Below are 20,266 nucleotides of genomic sequence, written 5' to 3' on the forward strand. Positions count from 1 at the left end.
GATATGGAAACTCCATCATTTGATTTTTATGCTTTTAGTAGTAGCAGTACAAGAACTGAGCCTACATTTTTGAAGACTCTGAAAATTCCAGTCCCAATTCCAGTCAATTAAGTCTACAACAAATAAAAAGCACGCTTTTACTTAACCACTTAGGGGCTTCTGCAAACTGCATTCTAAAGAGGCAGAAACGCAGGGGCGGGGCCAGAGGGCCTGGGCGGGGCCAGAGGGCCTGGGCGGGGCCAGAGGGCCTGCACCTGCGCAGAAGCCTCGCGGGGGCGCGCTCAGAGCGTCGTCTGCTGGCTGGGAGCTGCGCCAGGTCGCTCGCGCTGTCGCGGCGCTGGTGGAACGTTCTGGAAGCTTGAAAACTGCTTGCTGAACAGGTGTGTTTGCAGGCGTGGGGATGAGGCTGCTGAGAACCCGACTCATCAACTGGTTTGGTTTTCTTTTTTCGATTTTCTCTCTTCTGCCAGTGTTGTTTTTTCTCCAGGCTTGCCCAGACCAAGTATTTACCTCAGGGCGGCGGCGTGAGCGGGGACCCGCCTCACCTTTTTCTTTCGTTGAGACCTCGGGCCTCAATTCTGTGTGGGAAGGGGTTTCCTTTCACGAAACATTGTGGAACTACTTCCCTTTCAGAAGACCGGTCTTCCATCCTGGGAATTTATATATTATTTACTTCAGATGTGGGTCCTGGCTTCCCCTCCCCCTCCTGGGGCGGGGTCCAAAAAGGCAAAGAATGGGAGGGCCTTTGAAAATTGAGACCTAACCTTTTACGTGACGGGTGAGGCGACTAAGCGTGAACTTTCACAGGAGTTATTGTGCAGTATTAGATTGATTTAGGCTCCCTGCTGGCCTGTTGGTTGCATCTCAGCACTGTCACGCCTTTGGCTGGAGTTCAATCCCCGGCCAGGGAGCTGACTTCGTCCGCTGCTCCCCTCAGCAGTGTATTTCAGTCAGCCTGGCTGTTCTGTTCCCCACTCTGTCTCTGGTGGAGCCTCTCTTCCCTCCCCCATCCCCTAGACCTCTGGCGTACTCCCCAGTTCTTTTACGTGCTGGGGAAAAAAAAATTGAAAACTTAAGAAAAATAAAATTACAGCAAAATCCAGAATACTAGGGTTTTGTGGCTGGTAAAGGCTTAAGAGGCATTGGGGTGAGGCCTCTTTTTTTTTAAGATTTATTTATGCATACAAGAGCTGGGGTACAGGCCGGGAGGTGTGAGGATTCACCAGAGACGGAGTGGGGAGCAGAGCAGGTGGATCTACTGAAATACACTGCTGAGGGGAGCAGCGGGCGAATCAGGAGAGGTCTGCTGGGCCATGTGGGTAGCTCCATGGCCGGGGATTGAACTCTTGCTGCAGTGGCTGCGGATAGCTTCATAGTGCTGAGACTTAACCCCTTGCGCCCACAAGGGAGACCCTGAAGCCTTTTATTTTCGGATGAGAAAGCAGGCTAGCTGGGGGTGGAGTGGTTTGCCCAGTTACATAGGCCTGAAGTGGATGAGCCTTGCACTTGGCTGCTAGTTCTGGAGAGTTCCTCAGGTTCCCTTGCTGTGGTAACCCCAATTTTCTGATTCATGTGTAGTCATTAGCCGTATACTGTTGGGATCTACTTGACCCCAGTTCCTTTCTCACTTATTAACGCACAAAATTAGCTTTATTTAAATTGCTTATAAAGGTGTGAAGGTTTAGATTTTTATTAATTTTTAAAATTTATATATATTTTACATCACTGTTCATTTTTGAACAGGGCATGCTTGTATGCGTTCTCCTTTCAGGTGTAGTCCCGGTAAATTCCCACCACTAGTTCAGCCATGAGCCATTACCATAGTCCCTTGTGCTCTTCTCATCCCAGTTTTTTGATTCCTCTACCTCCCCTTCCCTTCAGAATGTCACTGATTTATAGTTGCCTGCTAATTTTTTCATTTGGTTTTTCCCGATAAGGGTGTGAAGACTTAAATAACTGTATATTGTGTGGGTGTTATCGGGTGGGTTTTCTTTAGCTAGACAGTAAGTTAAATTGTGGGAGGGGAAGGGAGATGGTGAATAAAAATTGCAGCTCTTTCCCAGCCAGCTAACCATTCTAGTCATTCCAAAACAAATATTTTTTGATTGCTGTGTGCTAGGTACTGGAGATAGAGTATTAGGTAAAACAAAAGGTGTCCTTTCTCTCATAGAGCTAGTTAACTTATTCATTCATTCATGCAATAAATGAGGAAATTATAGAGCAGCTGGCTTCAACCCAGCAGGAAGAACTTTCTTATTAGAGTTGCTCAAAAGGAGAATAAAACTGCCTTAGGAGAAAGTAGCTCACCATCTCTCAAGGTGACTTTCATATGGATTAGTTGGTTTCTAAATTTTACTTCAAACTAACTTTGAATTAAGTAACATGGAGAATATGAATTTGGCTGGTACTTTGCTTATGATTTAATGGGGGAAATATGGTACTCAACAGAGGTGGTATAAGGCAGAGTCCAAGGAAAGAGAGGCCTCCTTTAGTTTGAGGGGATTAAGGATAGTTTCTTGTAGGAGATTAAGGACCTTGAAGAAGTAAAATAAAAAAAACAAAAAACCCTAGTTGTACATTTATAGAAAATTTGAGAGTATAGAGTATGCTCACTATTCTTTACCTAGTTTCCCCTGTTATTGACATCCTAATTAGTATAATACATTGTTATTATTATGAACTAATATTACTATATTGTTACTAACTGAAGTCCATAGTTTGCTCATATTTCCTTAGTTTTTAATTTTTTTTTTCCTGTTCTAGTATTCCAACCAGTATGCCAAATTACATTTAATGGTAAATTGTCCATAGGTTTCTCTTGGTTGTGCTAATTTCTCAGACCTTTTTTGTTTTTGATGACCTCAACAACTTTGAGGAATGCTGGTCAAATATTTTGTAGGCTGCCTTACCATTGGCATTTGTTTGGTGTTTTCTCATGATAGGACTGGGGTTATTGGTTAGTGAGAAGCAGACTACATCATATCAATAGCACATACTATTGACACAATTTATGATTGTTGATAGAGACTTTAACCACCTGGCTGAAGTAGTGTTTATTAGGTATAAAAGATAAAAAAACTCAGTTTCATTTCTTCATATAGGAAAAATCCCAGCTCTTCCCTATGGTGTGTTTCTTTCCTGTGGGTCTCCTTTACTACTTATATAAAACACTTTACTTTTTTTTTTTTTTACTTTTTTTTTTTTTAAAGATTTATTTATACAAGCATTGGGTACAGTCAGAAGTGCAGGAGGGTGAGAGAATTCACCAGAGTCAGAGTGGGGAGCAGAGCAGGCAGATGGACCAAGGTACACTGCTGAGGGGAGCAGCGGGCGGCAGGCGAGGTCTGCACGCCATGTGGGACCGTCCTCCGGTGGCCGGGGAGCAGCCAGGGATCGAACCAGCGCTGCAGAGGCTGCGGGCAGCTTCGCAACCCAGCGCTCAACCGCTGCGCCACCGGGGAGGCCCCAAAACACTTTACTTCTGGTCACCAAATGTGTGATGGTTTTTTCCCATACCAAGCAATTCTTACAAATACCAACTGAGCTGGAGGGAGTCAGGGAATGGTCGTCTAAAGAAACAGATTGGATCACGTGTCCTCACGTAGGCTTAAGCCGGGTTATTTTAAACACCTGCCATCCTACATCTCAGGGCTGAAATCAAAACAAATGAACACTTGTATAAACCAGAGTTTAAGCACCTGCAATAACAGGAGCAGATACACACAGTCTCAGGATAAGGCTCTGTGCTAGAAAAGAGGTATTTCTGGTCTGTGACCCCATATCAACTATATGTGTGGAAAACTACATCTTGCTCAGAAACAGTCTCGAGGTGAATCACTACCATGTAAGTTGGTATCCACAGCACAGTAGGGAGCTTGAATCCCTGCTGCTCACTGGAGGTGATCCTTTGCTGCCTATTCAGTCCTTCTTTTTTACCTACTGTCCCTTATTGGTACCAGTTGTCTGATTACTTCAGTAGGTTTAAAGGCTGAAATTTGAACCGTCTATCCCTGTTACAACCCATGAAAATTAAAAATGTAGAGACAGAAGATGATGTTACAAATGTTGTAGAAAAACATTCCAGGAGGAGTTACAATCCTATGGAGCATGGCTGAAGAGGTGCTCAAGGTAATAGTTATAACACTGTCTGGAAATCAAAAAACAATGGAGAACGTAAAACAACATCAGAATGAAGGCCAAAAAATAGATGGCAGTTAGAAGTAATGAAGTCAAGAAATACTGAAACTGAACTAAAAAATAAAGTGGAGGACCGCAACAGTAGATAGCTGCAAGTAATGAAGAGATTTAATGAACTTGAAAACACGATGTCAGAGAAAACACAAATAGAACAATGGAAAAAATACGAAAATAGTGAAAATGCCTTTTGGGATAACCTAAAGAGAAATAGCATATGGGGATCCTAGAAAGAGGTGACGAAGAGAAAGATAGAAAATTTATTTAAAGAAATAATTGTTGAGGGCCTCCCCGGTGGCGCAGCGGTTGAGCGCTGGGTTGCGAAGCTGCACGCGGCCTCTGCGGCGCCGGTTCGATCCCCGGCTGCTCCCCGGCCACCGGAGGAGGGTCCCACATGGCGCGCAGACCTCTCCTGCCGCCCGCTGCTCCCCTCAGCAGTGTACTTCGGTCCTTCTGCCTGCTCTGCTCCCCGCTCTGGCTCTGGTGAATTCTCTCGCCCTCCCGCGCTTCTGACTGTACCCAGTGCATGTATAAACAAAACAAACAAAGAAACCAGCAAACAAATAAATAAAGCATGCCTCTATTAAAAAAAAAAAAAAACTTTGAAAAAAAAAAAAAAAAGAAATAATTGTTGAGAACTTGGGAAAGTTGGAAGCAAGCCAGATATTCTGAATCCCAAGAGGCCCGAAGAGCCCTAAACAAGATAATACTAGACAGACACACATCAAGTAACACTGTTGAATACATGACAAGGGCAGAGTACTAAAAGCATCAAGAGAATAAAGGGTGACTTAAGAGGGAATACCAGACTGCCAGTGGACTTTTCAGTGGAAACATAAGCACAAAGGGATTGGCAGAAGATATTTAAAGTACTTAAAAGAGAAAGTTATCCAACCCAGAATCCTTTGCAAGATTAAAATTCAAGACCGGAGTTTCACTGAAGAGCAAAATCTAAAAGAATTTATCAACACCAAGTCACACTTCAAAGTCTTAAAGGGTTTATTATAAAGAAACAAAACAATGAATTTTTTAACCTTAAGTATAAAGTTTTATTTTTTAATTCATTTCCCATGGTTTATATGGCCATCTTATGCCAAAACTATAGTCTCTCGTTTGTGGTGCCTTTATGTTTAAGTTTTGAAATTGAATTTTCCGCTTTTTTCTTCTTTTTCAAAGTTGTCTTGATTATTCCTGGTTCTTTACATTTCATATAAATTTTAAGATCAATTTGACATTCTATAAAAGTCAAAGGGAGACAATAAACATAGGAAGAAAGGAAGAAAATTTACTAGGCTTTTGGTAGTACTTTAATTTATTATCTGTAGAGATCAATTTGGTGAGAATTCCTTTATTGAGTATCTAATCCATGAACTGTGAATATCACTATTAGATCTTCCTTAATTCATTTTAGCAATGCTTAGTTGTTCTCAAGATATATCTTGCACTTCTTTAGTTAAATCTATTTTTTAAGATTTTATTTCTTTACTGTTGTGAAGGCAGTTTTCCTAATTCCATTAAAAATTATTATTTGCTAATATATATTGATCTTATATACTTCTATCTTATTCATTCTAGTGAATTCATTCATTCACACACAAGTGTGTGTTTCTTAGGACTTTCTAATACAGATTCACGCCATCTGTAAATATAGGTAATTTTCATTTCCTTCCCAAAGTATATTTGAAATATAAAGTGTCCATAGCAGGTATCTTTACCTTATTTCAGAACATTAGATGAAAACAATGAGTTCTTTCACCATAAGTATGATATTAGCTGGAGTTTTTTTTTTAAAAAAACAGATGCCTTGTATTAGGCTGAAATTTCCTTCTAGATTTGTTGAGTGTGTTGTTATGACTGTATTGAATTTTAGCAAATACTTTTTCTGCATTTAATCAGGTGATCATGTAATGTTTTGTCCTTTATTTTATTAGTATTGATATATTACTCTTATTTATTTTTGAACCTTGAACCAATCTTGTATTCCTACCATAAATTCTACTTGGGCTTAAAGGTCTTTAATTCTTTTTAAAAATTGTATCATTTTTTAAAATTGAGGTAACATTGGTTTACAACCCTGTATGTGATTTAGGGGTATAGCTTCACACTTCTTCAAATACATGTTACCACACCACACCCATCATCAAAGCACCAATAATCCTCCACCATACTCCATTGGGTCTTTATCCCCCTTTTCTCCTTCCTACCCTTCTAAAAGGTCTATAATTCTATTTATATATTTCTGGATTCTGGGTGCTGATACTTAGTTAAGGACTTTCAGGTCTTTTTTCATGAGGGATGTTTATCTCTAATTTTTTTTTAAGATTTATTTTTTTATGCATACAAGAGCTGGGGGACAGGCCAGAGGCGCGGGAGGTGAGAGGATTCACCAGAGACAAAATGGGGAACAGAACAGGCAGACTGACTGAAATACACTGCTGAGGGGAGCATCTGGCGAGTCAGGAGAGGTCTGCTGTGCCATGGGGGCAGTAGCTCCCTGGCTGGATGGGGATCGAACTCATGCTGCAGAGGCTGTAGATCGCTTCATAGTGCGGTGCTTAACCCCTTGCACCACCAGGGAGGCCCCTTACTCATTTGGTTGCTAGTGTTCAGTGCTTGCTGTTACCTGAAATGTTCTTCCTTCTCTTAGTGGGGTGGTTATTAAAGTGTAATCCCAGACCAGCATCAACAGTGTACTTGTTAGAAACGCAAGTATCCTAGCCATACCCCTAAACTGTCTTTTCAAGGATGTTTGTATAGTAAATGACTATATAAGTTAGAGATAGTAGTTCTATCTAGAACAGAAAGCAGATTTGCTTGTGGCCCATTATAAAAGATTGGGGGTTCCTAAGCTTGGGAGTCATGCACATCAGGATGTGTATGCTGATTTTATCTGGCCTTTGCTCCCATCACCCTGTGGGAATTGGATTCAGGAAATTGTTGCAGGAAAATGATACTCTTATAGCTGTGAGTATAAAATTATCTTTTGTCTCTAACTCAAAGAGTCTTGTTTTTTGCTGTATCCATGAAACTCTGGCAGGCTAACTTTTTAGCTTTTAAATAGGTTATAATCTCAGACCTTTCATAGTTCTTGGTACCACTGCTTTTAATAATTAATAGGAAACATAGTATTGAAAACCTTAATGCATTACAGTAGGGATTTTTTCCATGTCAGATTTTGACTTTCAGTTACTCTTTGGAATGTCTACATTTCCCTAGTTTAATTTCTCTCTTTTTTACTCATTTATCAAACATTTCATGTGCTCTTATTTTTGCTCAGGTTGTGGCACCATTAGAAACTGGTTGATCCAAAGACAGACAGATGGCTGAAAGTGATGGAAAAGAAAAAATAAAATGGACAACCACCATCATTATTAGTTCATCACTTAAGGTAAAGAGGCATTTGGGCCTCTAATTTAATTAAAAGCAATAGAACAACATATTAATGCATCTTTATCTTGATTATACAAAATCAAATGTTTCATCAACTACAAAAGCTAAATGTATATGAAAGATAAATTATAAACTTTACTGCATCCATTTTCAGTATCTTCCCTAAATATTTGAAATTTGGAAATATTCTAAAGTTCTTTTTTTTCCCTTTTTTTCTCTTCCAGCCTCTTCTAATAGAGATGTTAGAAAATTCCAGAAACACTCATACATATGTACATCTGTATCACTTAAGGATTTTTGAGAGATAGACAACAGCTATGTCTAGCTTTACTGGCATTGGGAGGAAGCTATCAACCTACAGTTTGGAGGGGTAGGGATGGGAATTTGACTCTCTGAAGGCAGTTGGTCAACCCACAACTGTTTATTTTTTTAATTTTTGATTTTTTTTTTAAATATTCATGCATACAAGGACTGGGGTACAGGTCAGATGTGCGGGAGGGTGAGAGGATTCACCAGAGACAGAGCGAGCAACAGAACAGGCAGACTGACTGAAATACACTGCTGAGGAGAGGGAGGCGGGCGAGACAGGAGAGGTCTGCCACGCCATGTGTGTATCTCGCCGGCCAGCCGGGATCGAACCTGCACTGCAGAGGCTGCGGACAGCCTCACAGCGCTGCGCTCAACTGCCTGTGCCACCAGGGGAGGCCCACAACTGTTTTTAAATCCTCAGCCAACAGGAATTCTCCATTGCCCTGGTATTTATCTGATGGACACTAGATAACATCTAGAATGAATGAATGGAACAAATGAATGTTCCATGTAGGAAGAAGAGAGGCAAGAATAAGACTTTTAAGATTTTTAATGCTGCCTCAAGCTGCATTTTGCCCTGTTGGTTTTAGAGTATGAAGCACAAAGGAGTTGAAACATTACCTGAGGTTTTATTTGGTGCATTAGGACAAGAGTCTCAGTGAAAGGTAATGGGAGCCAAAAGGTATAATTGCTGAGGTTACACTTTACTCCAAACTGGGATCATCCCAGGACCAAATGTGAATTATTCCTGATTGCACAAATGAGATTATGGTCTCAGTATAGCATCCAGTTAAAAAGAAGCAAGGGACATTGGAAGGAGAGTTCAAAAATTTGGACTCAGTGGGAAACATGCAAGATACAGGGCAACCCTTGGCACCACACCAAAGGTTCTTTTCTATGAATTTCCACCTTTAGTTTAGCAGATTACCTTGTTTTATATTGGAAGCAAGTGTTTGAACTTTAAGTGGTAAATCTTATAAATTACGATGCTGGGTTTGGTGTAATATTACAGGATAATTAGAAGTAGTTTAAGAGGGTAGTCTTAGTAGCAGTATCAACAGGATAGCTGCCTCTGCTATCTGGGTCATCAGTTTTTGAAAATAGGGCATTTATTTTATTGCTCAAGATTTGGGGTTTTGTATAATATCCAAAAGGTCAAGGACTCATTGCTTGCTTATATGTTTTTTTGTCAAACATTAGTATATTTTCTATTTTATATGGACCATATGTTTCTGTAAACCCATTATTTGCAGCAACTATCACATCCTCATAAAAGGGGCAAAATTTGTAAGATGCCTCTTAAAATATTCTTTTTTTACAAAATAAGAAAGTATTTTATAAGAAAGTATTTTTATAAAATAATAAAGCTTCACTACACTGAACAATATGTTGAAAAAATTAGAAAATAAAGATTTTTACTGTGACTATATAATAAAGTCCAAAGGGAAATCAGTCTTACAATAAAAGCTTTCTGTAAGGCAAAATACAATCTAAAAACATACTGAGTGATTGACATTTTTCCGAATGTACAACATGTTAGTAAAATATGTTGTGACTGTGCCATGTAGTATGGCATGACTTGTTTTTCATAGTTGCAAATGTTATTGTATATACAAAATTATAGCACATTATTTCTGGAGAAAACAATGGAAAAAAGTCATTTGCTAACTTACAATTTTTGCAAGTATTATTCACAAACAAAAACTTTGCCTAGGTGTGAGCTGTTGTAGCTTATGCAACATGTGGGTCTCCAACTTGTGTATTCCCATACTTTTGAGTTCCATTAGCTGTGCTCTAACAAGCATATCAGTTAAAATGGTACGTGAACAAAAGGCGTTTCACTGCATATAACAAAGAATATTCTAATCCTCTATTTTAGTGCTAAGATTCTAATTATTTAGTCAGTTGCATGTGTGTGTTAAAAAAGAAAAAGAACAATCCCATTACTGTAATATTCCCAATTAATGATGCTATGTTGGTTTTTCAGAGTTTTGGGGCAAGACAGTGGGAACTTTGCAACAAACTGTGTTTGAGTTTTTACAGTAGCATCCAGGCCTGTTAACTGGTCATAACAACCCATTTAAAGTAACCCTTGTCTGGAAGGTAACACCATAAACAAGGCAAAAAGAGGGACATGGCACCCAGGGCCGACCAACCTGTACAACAGTGAGACTGGCTGCAAGAACACAGGTTGTCAGCACAATTATCCTCGTCATCATTAGAACAGTAATAGGAGAGACCTTTCACAAAGGTCCCATATTCATTTACGTGATGGGCTGAGCACAGGCACTGCTTGTCACAGATCCATTGATGGCAGAGGCCTCGGGAGGTGCACTCCTTGCACTTATACTTGCCACAGTCCTCATGCCTGTGGGCATGCAGGCTCAAATCTTCCTTGCTTAGTGGCTTTTGCTCACCTAGCTTGAGCTCTGATTTGGACTGCACCTGGATTATACCATCAGCAACAGGTACTGAGAAGGATGATCTCAATAGTCTGTTCTGAGGAACTGCTGCTGGTACGCGCCCTCATACTGCAACAAGACCCCAAGCTGGACCTGGACAGAGGGACTTGTGCAGAAGAATGGACCTGTAAGTGTTGGAGCCTGGGAGGCTGGCAGTGCTCAGGCAGCCATTGAGTCTCTCATGTTGATACAGTGTGGCAGTGAGCACTAAAACTGGCCAAGGACAGTGCCCAAATAGTTTACTGGTCACTGTCTGAGTTCTTCACCAGCATGCACAATTGCAAGACTACTCAAGTTCAGAGAACAACAATAATGGGATTTATTTAACAAACAAGGAAAAACAAAGAGTCGCTGAGGCCACAAATGGCCATTGATCTCACCCAAAGCAGTGTCCGGTGTTTTATAGTCCTAAACACAAATGCTCCCAAGATGGCATCTTCCTGTCACTGAGGACCTGGAGTATGTGGCAGCCAAAGTATAGGCCAAGATACAGCTCTTGATATGCAGAAGACACAACAGGAGATGCTCATCGTTGCTGCTGAGATGTGCCATCACAGCACCAGACAATCAACAGCAGCTGCAGTAGCTGAACAACCTGACACATGGCCCATATGCAGCTCAGCGAGGTGTCTTTTCCTTTTCTTTCCAGGCTCTAACAGCAGCAAAGCTGGGAACAGTTTCAGTCACTTGGCTACTTGCAAAGCCTCTGATGTTTTCTTCAGAGATTGGCTGCTAGAAGTCTCTGCATGTCTTTCAGAGTCCTGCAACAACCTTCTGGAAAATTGGTATGGTGGAAGCAGAAATGGCTAATCACCCCAACGCTCAATCCTGGGGCTGCTGCTGCAGTCCCTTATATTTCTAATCAGCGTCTCTACCACCACAGGCACTTTGTTCGCATCCCCCCTGGGGCTATCTACCCTCATCAGCACCACCTTCTAGGAGACGACACCTGTAACAGTCATTGGCTTCAGCCACCAGTTAGTGTTTGTGCTTTGTGGAGAGGAAAGGTGAAGGCTTCAGCCCAGGTCTTGGGACCACAGTGAGTCCCTCTGTGTACTCATTGGTGTTTCACATGGCTTTGATCTGATCCAGAGACAACATGTACCTGCGAGATGAGGGTTTCGCAGGGGTTGGACTCCCCATGCTGCCTACCATTGGGTGCCTGCAGCAAGGGCTGGGAACCACCGCCACTCTGACCCCTGGCCTCCATCAGCTCTTAGAAATATGGTCACTCCAGCAGGCTTAGAATACATCTGAATTCCATGATAGATTTGCAGCAACCCTTCTCTCTTGAATTCTCTTCTTCCTGCAAAGGATGTGCAAATCAGCCCCGATGCAAACATTATCCTCTTCTTTCCGAACTCTGCTTCCGTCTTAACTTCCGAGCAATTGGCGGGAAGGAACATAGCAAAATCCAGAGCCAAGTCCCAGCTGATGAACACTGGGTTGGGACTTGGTGGGGGGACCCCGCTTCTAGATGCATAGTGGAATATTTACTTTTCTCAGTGAATTGGAGGCCGAAGCACCAGTGGCAAGTCTATTCCTGGCAGATGAGTGAATGAGAAAAGCAAATGGTCTTCCAGAGCACCTAAAGCCAGATGGCCAGGTTGGATGGTGGCAGCATCAGATTGGAGGGGGCGAGGATGAGCGGCCCAGCTGAGTGGGTGTGGGGGGCCTGGGCGGCGTGCAACTTTAAGCAGTGCAGATTCACTTGTTGCTTATTTTTAATGGTTCAGCCAGTTGAGTTTAAGTAACACTGCTGTATAACTTTGCCTTGAAATCATGTGTGATTCCAAATGCGTATGTGCCATTTGTATAAATGCTGTCTGTCTTTCCCTGAGCTAGTTGATATGTCTGCATTAATGTGATCAGTTTGGCCTGTTGGGCAGAGGTAGCAGAGAGAAAAGGGTTGCTTTCCATGATTTCAGAGAAACTGAAACGGTGCCAAGGTGGAGAACAGGTCACAGTGGGTTCTTACATGTGTGGTCATAATTATAAGGATACTACTCAGGCTTATTCAGGCTTAGGGTGCAGCAACAACAGGGTTTACTTGCTGGGGACCAGCCTCTGGCAAAATGTCGTGTCAGGGGTTCCTGAAAGGATGAGGCGGCGTCGGCGAAAACAGAAGGGCTAAGGGGAAGGGGATGAGGTAGAATGAGGAGACACTGACACTTGGTGAGGTGTTAGTATCTTTTCTCTAGAAGCTCAGCAGGTTATTTTTTGCAAGCAGTGAGATTACATTATCATGTGCATAGAAACAAAGCAGAAACAATCAGTGCATCTCTTTTTCCATAGGCTTTTGGCCACTAGGTGCTCTCAGTAAGAAGGCAGACTTCAAGGTTAATAAAAAACTAAGCCTTACACTAAAACTCATTGTTTCAGCTAAACAATAACATAAGACAGTAGATAGCCGCCAGTACATCCCTATCAGCCAAAGCCTAAGCAAGAAAAGACTTTTTTTATTCGCGTGGCCTTCAGCCGGGGACCGGCTACTACTCAGCTATCAGAACTTTTTCTACCTAGAAACTCCTAACTCAAATAGCTTCATTTAAAAACTTTCCCAAGAAACTTCAAAAGAAGGCAAAAGAAGGACCCACTACAACTTGTGCTGGATTGCTTGTCAGGCATGCACAACAAACCATCTCCCATTGTCAAGTGGGCCAAACGGCCCAGCAACTAATTTCTTTCTTTTTTTTTTTTTGAAATATTTATTTGTTTGTTTTTTGTTTATACAAGCACTGGGTACAGTCAGAAGCGCAGGAGGGTGAGAGAATTCACCAGAGCAGGCAGCAAAGCAGGCAGAAGGACCGAAGTACACTGCTGAGGGGAGCAGCGGGCGGCAGGAGAGGTCTGTGCGCCATGTGGGACCCTCCTCCGGTGGCCGGGGAGCAGCCGGGGATCGAACCGGTGCTGCAGAGGCTGCGGGCAGCTTCGCAACCCAGCGCTCAACCACTGTGCCACCGGGGAGGCCCCCAGCAACTAATTTCTAAACAATTTTCTGTGCCATTTACTTACAGTGTGCTGATACATATAATTAATTGCCTAATATACTTTTTGATAAATTTTTCTCTATGACCAAGAACAAAAAGCAAAGGGATGTCAGATCTTCAGTCCCACGGTGTGAGGCCCTTTCTCTTAGCTGCTTGTCAGTATCCTATCTGGCTGGGGCAACAATGCCTCCTGCAGCATTTACTAACAAAGGGGAGATTGGGAAGAAGGAAAGGGTTTCTAAGACCATCAATGGTCAGCTGGTTCTGCCCCAGATAGCATCTGCAGTGTCCGCTAGTCCAAAACAGAGGCTGCTTATGCAAGATGGCACGGTGCCTTTGACAAGAGCCTCCAAGCAGGGGGCACATGATAAGTGGTGGACTAAGCTCCAACTCACAGTGGCAGTTGGAGGTGATCACAGAGGCACTGCTGAAGTGACACCACAGCAACTAACAGCAGCAGTCCCAAGGCTGAACTGGACAGGACTGCATGCTGGACCAGTTATTGCTGGATGCAGCAGCACCAGGAGGTAGTACTGGAGGATCAGGAGAGGTGGACAGCTCGCTGAAGTGGCCAGACACAGGTCAGCAGTGCTGGCCAGCACCAGTCAGCAGACAGGAGTGCCAGAGACAGGGTTAAAACTTTGAAAGCTCTTGGCATTAGCCAGTAGCAAACAACTCTGAGAGACACTGAGGACAGGCTGATGGTGCTCTCTACAGGCAATATTAGGGGCAGGGCTGGAGGCAGGTGCAGTGGTCAGGTTTCTGCAAAGGTCTGCAGAGGTTTTGAAGTCTGGGAATGTCTCTGTGAAAGTCTTTCCAGGAGTCCCAATGAGTCTGTATGTGAAGGTTCTGATGAGTGGATCAAGCTAGCTGTTGCTCTGGCTATATCCTCTTCAGGGTCCCCACCTTTCAAGCCTGATTGGTTTGATTGGTGCAAGTCAAGCTCTGATAAGATTAGTCCATTTACAGTTTGCAGTTGCCTCAAAAACCTTGAATGCTTTTCGAGGCTGTCAAACCTGATTGGTCTGTTTATAATTCTATACAGATCTGCTCTCAGTTTTATTGCCTTTCATTTCTGATGGTTCTTTTTCATGTAATCTTGCCTCTTTGTATGTCTGATTACTTTTCATGTATATTGGAATTTGTATTTGAAAAAATGCTAATAAAATTTGTGACCTAGAATTTGTGCTTTTGGTTTGGTTTTTTGTGTGAAAAAAATTAGTCATAATTTGGGAAGCCTTAGTTCTGCCAGAGAGTTAAAAGCCTTCAAAGCCCTAAAGTATGATTACCAGATTAAATATAAGACATTCAGTTAAATTTGCGTTTTAATAAAATAATGAATTTAGAATAAATATGTACCAAATATTGCATGGGATATAGTAATATTGAAAACTTAGGTTTATCTGAAATTCATGTGAATGTTCTGTATATTAGTGCAATCTGACAACCCAGGACTTAAGGCACTTATTGTATATAATACATGGACTTACCTTCTCTGTATGTAGAATGATACATAACAGAAAATTGAAAGTATAGTCATTCAAATGATTTTCTTTATTCTGCAGTTCAAATGAGAAGATCTGCATGAGAAAGGTTGCTCTAGGAAGTGCTTTTGCAAGGTGTTGGGAGCACTAGTAATACAGTATCACCTTAATAGAATTTCAGGATTGAAATGGTTTGATGCTAGACTATACAGTTCCTGGGAGAGCTGTTCTACTTTTGTCACAAGCTTTGTTCAGCCTCTCATCTGTCTCTTCCTGCATTGGCAGATGCCCTCAGGGAAGAAATGGCCTAAATGCTGGGCTTATATCTTTGAATTTCTGTATAGATCTTGGCTTTGTAATTTTTCACTATTCTACTAGCTCTTTGATGCATTCAAGGAAATTTTTTAAATTGTCCAGCTTTTCTAGATGCCTTCAACTGGAGGGCTGGCCTAAACTGCTTAGTCTGCCATTGTTAGAAGCATTGTGTTTGGGGCCTCCCCGGTGGCGCAGCGGTTGAGTGCTGGGTTGAGAAGTTGCCCGCAGCCTCTGCAGCGCCTGTTCTATCCCCGGCTGCTCCCCAGCCACGGGAGGAGGGTCCCACGTGGCGCACAGACCTCTCCTGACGCCCGCTGCTCCCCTCAGCAGTGTACTTTGGTCCTTCTGCCTGCTCTGCTCCCCGCTATGGCTCTGGTGAATTCTCTCACCCTCCCGTGCTTCTGACTGTACCCAGTGCTTGTATAAATAAATAGATAAATAAATCTTTAAAAAAAAAAAAAAAGCATTGTGTAATTTTACAACCGCAGAAAATTCAGAAGGGCCATAGTTAAACTCTAGCTTAGGATCTCTTTGAGTGGCATAAAATACTTTTAGGAAGGAGAGGAAGCATCTGTTTTATACATCATTTTAGGCTGTGTTCTTAAATTATAGATATTGTGAGGTATAATACTTAAGGTATTTTTATTCACTTGAGAAAGACCACCTTGAATTAGCCATCTGGGAAACACTATTAACTACTTATATTTTTGTGTTTCGGGTTATATGGGGTGATTGAGTGGAATAGCAAATGAGATTTTTAAAATGGTCAGTATTTAAGCCAGAAGTCTTGCTACTGTCTTCATACATGTTTTCTAGCTAACCTAAGGTTTAAAACATTTTTAAAGTATACAAAAAAATTGCAGTAACGTAAACAGGTGAATTGGAGAATTGGTCATCTACTGTGCAGTATTCTGTGTCTGGAACTTCATAGTTCTATCAACCATCCAAGAAACACTACACCTACCTTCCAGGTATACATTAATGCCTGTCAGAATCTATCTACAAGTTTTCTTTTTTTTAAAGATTTATTTATACATACAAGAACTGGGGTACAGGCCAGAAGTGTGTGGGTAAGAGGATTCACCAGAGACAGAGTAGGGAACAGAACAGGCAGATTGACTGAAATATACTGCTGAGGGAAGCAGTGGGCGAGACAGAAGAGGTCTGCTGCACTATGTGGGTCACCTCCCTGGCCAGGAATCGAATTCTTGCTTCAGTGGTCGCGGGTATCTTCATAGTGCTGCTGCTTAACCCCTTGTGCCACCAGGGAAGCACCTATCTTCAAGTTTTTTAACAAAAAGTTTGCAGTTGCATTGGTTCTTACAGTTCTTTAATACTCCCCTTAATTTCTCTCTCTTAAAACTATAGTACAGAACTCATTTCCAAACCTACAATCAGTGTATGTCAGTAGAGCTAACTAAATTTTTGTTTTTCTTCTTCCAGACGTCACCTTTAGTATTTTTGATAATCCAGTCTTTTAAGTGGTATAGTTATAAAATTTATTGTTATAAAACATTTCAATTAGCTTTACTAAAAAATGGTTATAAGCTTATATTAAGTTTGTATTTCTTAACTTTCTTTAAAAGAATTCTGAAGTCGCAATTGCACTAGAAAATCGAAGCCACAGAGTTCGATACTCAGATTCAGTGGAAAATGGATCGATTATATATTCTCTTTCTGGTACAGTATATCTGCTAACTGCCTTGATTAAATTTCTTACAAAATATATAATAAATTCAGTAAGCTGGTACTTTGCAATCAAGTCATAAGCTTAAGGTGTTAATTTTGGAAGAGGCAGATGTGTAAAACTTTGTTACTGCTGCAAAAGCGGTGCATGTGACTAAAAAACAATTTTTTAGATTACAATTGGTGAACTCATGGTATCAGCAGGGTCAAGTAGATGATAAAAACTGCTTGCTTTGGAGCTAAAATGAAAATAAAACAAACGCACCTCCCCAGAATTCAGTAGAGGCCAGCATCACAGTATTCATTAGTCAAAAATCTGTATATCAATACAAACACATCAATGTGGACAGTGACTTTAGCTGGAAAAAAGAAATGGCTACTTACTAAGTTTTTTCCCCTGTGATAATTAGAATGTCTTACACAAAGCACTTCAAAGAATTACCTCAACTATTAAGAATTTTTTTAAGATTATTTATGCATACAAGAACTGGGGTACAGGCCAGAGGTGTGGAGGGTGAGAGGATTCACCAGAGACAGAGTGGGGAACAGAACAGGCAGATTGACTGAAATACACTGCAGAGGGGAGCAGTGGGCAAGTCAGGAGAGGTCTGATGCGCCATGTGGGTAGCCCCCTGGCCGGGGATTGAACTCGTGCTGCAGAGGAAGGCCCTGTTTAAGAATATTGTGTTTTCTCCTTATGGATTTAGTTCTGATAGCTATATTTTAGCTTTTTTTTTTGGGTGATTTTACTGAGTTTACCAAAAAAATAGAGAAGTGACATGTTAAATTCACCTTTCTTAGGAGTTGCATTTTTACTGATGGATACTAAAGAATGCTTTACATCAACTGAAGAAATATTTCTAGCCAAAATTACGAAGTTTATTAACACTCACCAGAATAGCTTTTTGGTTCTGTGTGCTGCCCTCCATGGGCTGGAGGAATGGAAATTGATGTTCAGGATTCAGCAGAGGTACGGAAGAACAGCACTACCTATTTTTCTTAAGTTGTTATTTCAGTTAATTCTTTCAGAGAGGTGACTGTTTTGCCAAAAGATAAATTTTATAATGTTAACCCATGAAAATGAAGGGTACGTTGTTACCCTATGAATCAAGGGGACAAGTTCTAGAGTTCATGCTAGTTTATGGGATTCTTTTGCAAGATCAACCAAAATTGAACACTTCAGTCAATTTAGTTCTGGCTGAAAAGCCATAGAAATCCTTTGTGGTATAAGAGCATGAATGGACAAATGATGAGGTTTATCTTTCACTCATTTAAAATAACAGCTATCATTGTTATATGATCTATTTAATTAACTGTTTTTCAGATTCCTGGGTAGTAACTTACGGATACTTCCAGTACATAACACAGTAAATGCCATTAATCTTATGTGCACTGTAGCTAAGGTGAGTCACTTGAGGAAACAACATATATGCAAACACAATAAATGCACTTTAAAGTTCTTGATTTTAAAATGCACATGCCTATGCTTACACACTTTACTGTTCTGTTCCTCAGAGAAGTTGCTATTTCATGCAGCTGTTTCCTAAGCCTAAAGTCATCCTCTTTTCTTAATTTACTTTTGGTGGTATGATGATTCATTTTGGATCAGAACAGCACTTGGCCATACATATGTTGTTTGGGGCTTAATAAGTTATTAAATCTCCTTCAAATTCTTTTTTTTTTTAAAAAGATTTTATTTATTTATACAGACAAGAGTTGGGGAATAGGCCAGAGGTGCAGGGGGTGAGAGAATTTACCAGAGACAGAGTAGGGAGCAGGACAGACAGATCTACTGAAATACACTGCTGAGGCTAGCAGTGGGCGAGACAGGAGAGGTCTGCTGTGCCCTATGTGGGTTAGCTCCCTGCCTGGGGATTGAACTCATGCTGCAGTGGCTGCCAATAGCTTGATAATCCTTAAGACTTAGCTCCTTGCACCACCAGGAAGGCCCATCTCCCTTCAAATGATATTGATTAGACTGTAGTTGTGAGCTGTCAGCACATACTATTTTATGAAAGATTCCCCACTAGTTACCTATGTCTCAGGCCTTTAAGCCTGTGCTCCCAATATCTCTAGGCACTGAGGCTTGCCTTGTTCTTGGACAGATTAAAGCAATTGTTATATTTTACTTTTTTGCATTCATGTTTGAAATACCAGAGATCAGGTAATTTCCTGTGTAACTTTAATAACTCATTATTTAGCACACAGTGTTGTGGATACTTGTTGATATGTACAAGTTGGTAATTTTTTAAGTAACTCTCTAAAAGGACTTATTTCTATAATGGTGCATGTTTCTGTCTTTCAGGTCACCTCCAAACCACATATAGATAGTATTTGCTACAAAATGACAACAACTAAAGCTTACATCATTGAGCAAAGTCCTGTTTGGAAAACACTTCAAAAGATAAACCTGAATAGTGATTCATTTTACTCAAAATAGAGTATCAGTTATAAAAGTTTTTAGAATATTAAAACAAATTATAATGTTTAAATATATCAAATTCTTTAAAAATTTGAAATAAAATATAACTGATTTTGTTCTCAGGATTTGCTTAATTCCCTTAATGTTTAGAAAAAATGGGCATATATATGTGTAAAGCTGAGGTCCGGTTTCTTAATGATAAAAGTTGGACAAATACTAAGTAAAAATACAGCACTTTTTTCGTAAGACCCTTAAATGAAAAGCCCTATTTTTCAGTTTTTCCATAAGGGCAACGAGCATTTCTAAAATTAGTCTTTGCAGATGCTTTCATATTGTACCCGCAGTTGAAGAGGTGGTAATGAGACTGAGGTAGAGGAAGAGGGAAATGAAAAGCAATCAACTGGCCTGAACCTAAAACCTCTACTCTCTTAGAATGGTGTGATTTCCAATTTGACTTCAGGGGTTCTAAAACATAACAAACGGGCCTCCCCGGTGGCGCAGCGGTTGAGCGTTGGGTTGCGAAGCTGCCCGCGGCCTCTGCGGTGCCGGTTCAATCCCCAGCTGCTTCCCGGCCACCGGAGGAGGGTCCCACATGGCGCGCAGACCTCTCCTGCCGCCCGCTGCTCCCCTCAGCAGTGTACTTCGGTCCTTCTGCCTGCTTTGCTCCCCGCTCTGGCTCTGGTGAATTCTCTCGCCCTCCCGCACTTCTGACTGTACCCAGTGCATGTATAAACAAACGAACAAAAAAAAAAAAAAAAAAAAAAAAATGCCTCTAAAACATAACAAACATCCAGCTGGAACCCAATGTGTATTTGCATGTTTATGAAATCACAACTGGTTAACAATTCAACTATTTGAAATTTTTAGTTTGTACTCAATTTTCAATGCCCATACATAGACGGGCATTATTTACCGTGTAGGTAATTTTTTTTAAACCAAGGAATACACTGATACATGAGAAAAGCTACATCTAGTTTTCTAGCTACAACTATTTTCACAAGAAAATTTTTAATA

At 41.0% G+C, this 20,266-nt stretch overlaps 1 protein-coding gene and 1 pseudogene across 1 annotated transcript; one reads left to right on the forward strand and one right to left on the reverse strand.

Annotated features, from left to right (window-relative positions):
* The first annotated feature begins 282 nt into the window (after window positions 1–282).
* On the forward strand, window positions 283–19,299 carry CUNH1orf146 (chromosome unknown C1orf146 homolog). Its single transcript, XM_037500119.2, has 6 exons — window positions 283–380; window positions 7,472–7,582; window positions 16,731–16,824; window positions 17,632–17,800; window positions 18,155–18,233; window positions 19,136–19,299. Exons 2-6 carry the CDS (start codon window positions 7,514–7,516, stop codon window positions 19,268–19,270), a joined length of 546 nt encoding a protein of 181 aa, XP_037356016.1. The 5' UTR covers window positions 283–380; window positions 7,472–7,513; the 3' UTR covers window positions 19,271–19,299.
* On the reverse strand, window positions 9,864–11,565 carry LOC119236322 (protein sprouty homolog 2-like; annotated as a pseudogene).
* Window positions 19,300–20,266: the final 967 nt, after the last annotated feature.

This window comes from Talpa occidentalis, unplaced genomic scaffold, assembly GCF_014898055.3.
Source record: "Talpa occidentalis isolate TD23 unplaced genomic scaffold, MPIMG_talOcc4v2.1 talOcc4.9, whole genome shotgun sequence".
In the NCBI taxonomy this organism is placed as follows: Eukaryota; Metazoa; Chordata; class Mammalia; order Eulipotyphla; family Talpidae; genus Talpa; species Talpa occidentalis.

What these genes read in the sequence shown, in the direction of transcription:
- CUNH1orf146 (XM_037500119.2), top strand. Translation starts at nt 7,514, where the DNA reads ATGGCTGAAAGTGATGGAAAAGAAAAAATAAAATGGACAACCACCATC. An exon ending in TTATTAGTTCATCACTTAAG is followed by an intron (nt 7,583 to 16,730) that starts GTAAAGAGGCAT and finishes TTTCTTTAAAAG; the next exon opens with AATTCTGAAGTCGCAATTGC. An exon ending in GATTATATATTCTCTTTCTG is followed by an intron (nt 16,825 to 17,631) that starts GTACAGTATATC and finishes CACCTTTCTTAG; the next exon opens with GAGTTGCATTTTTACTGATG.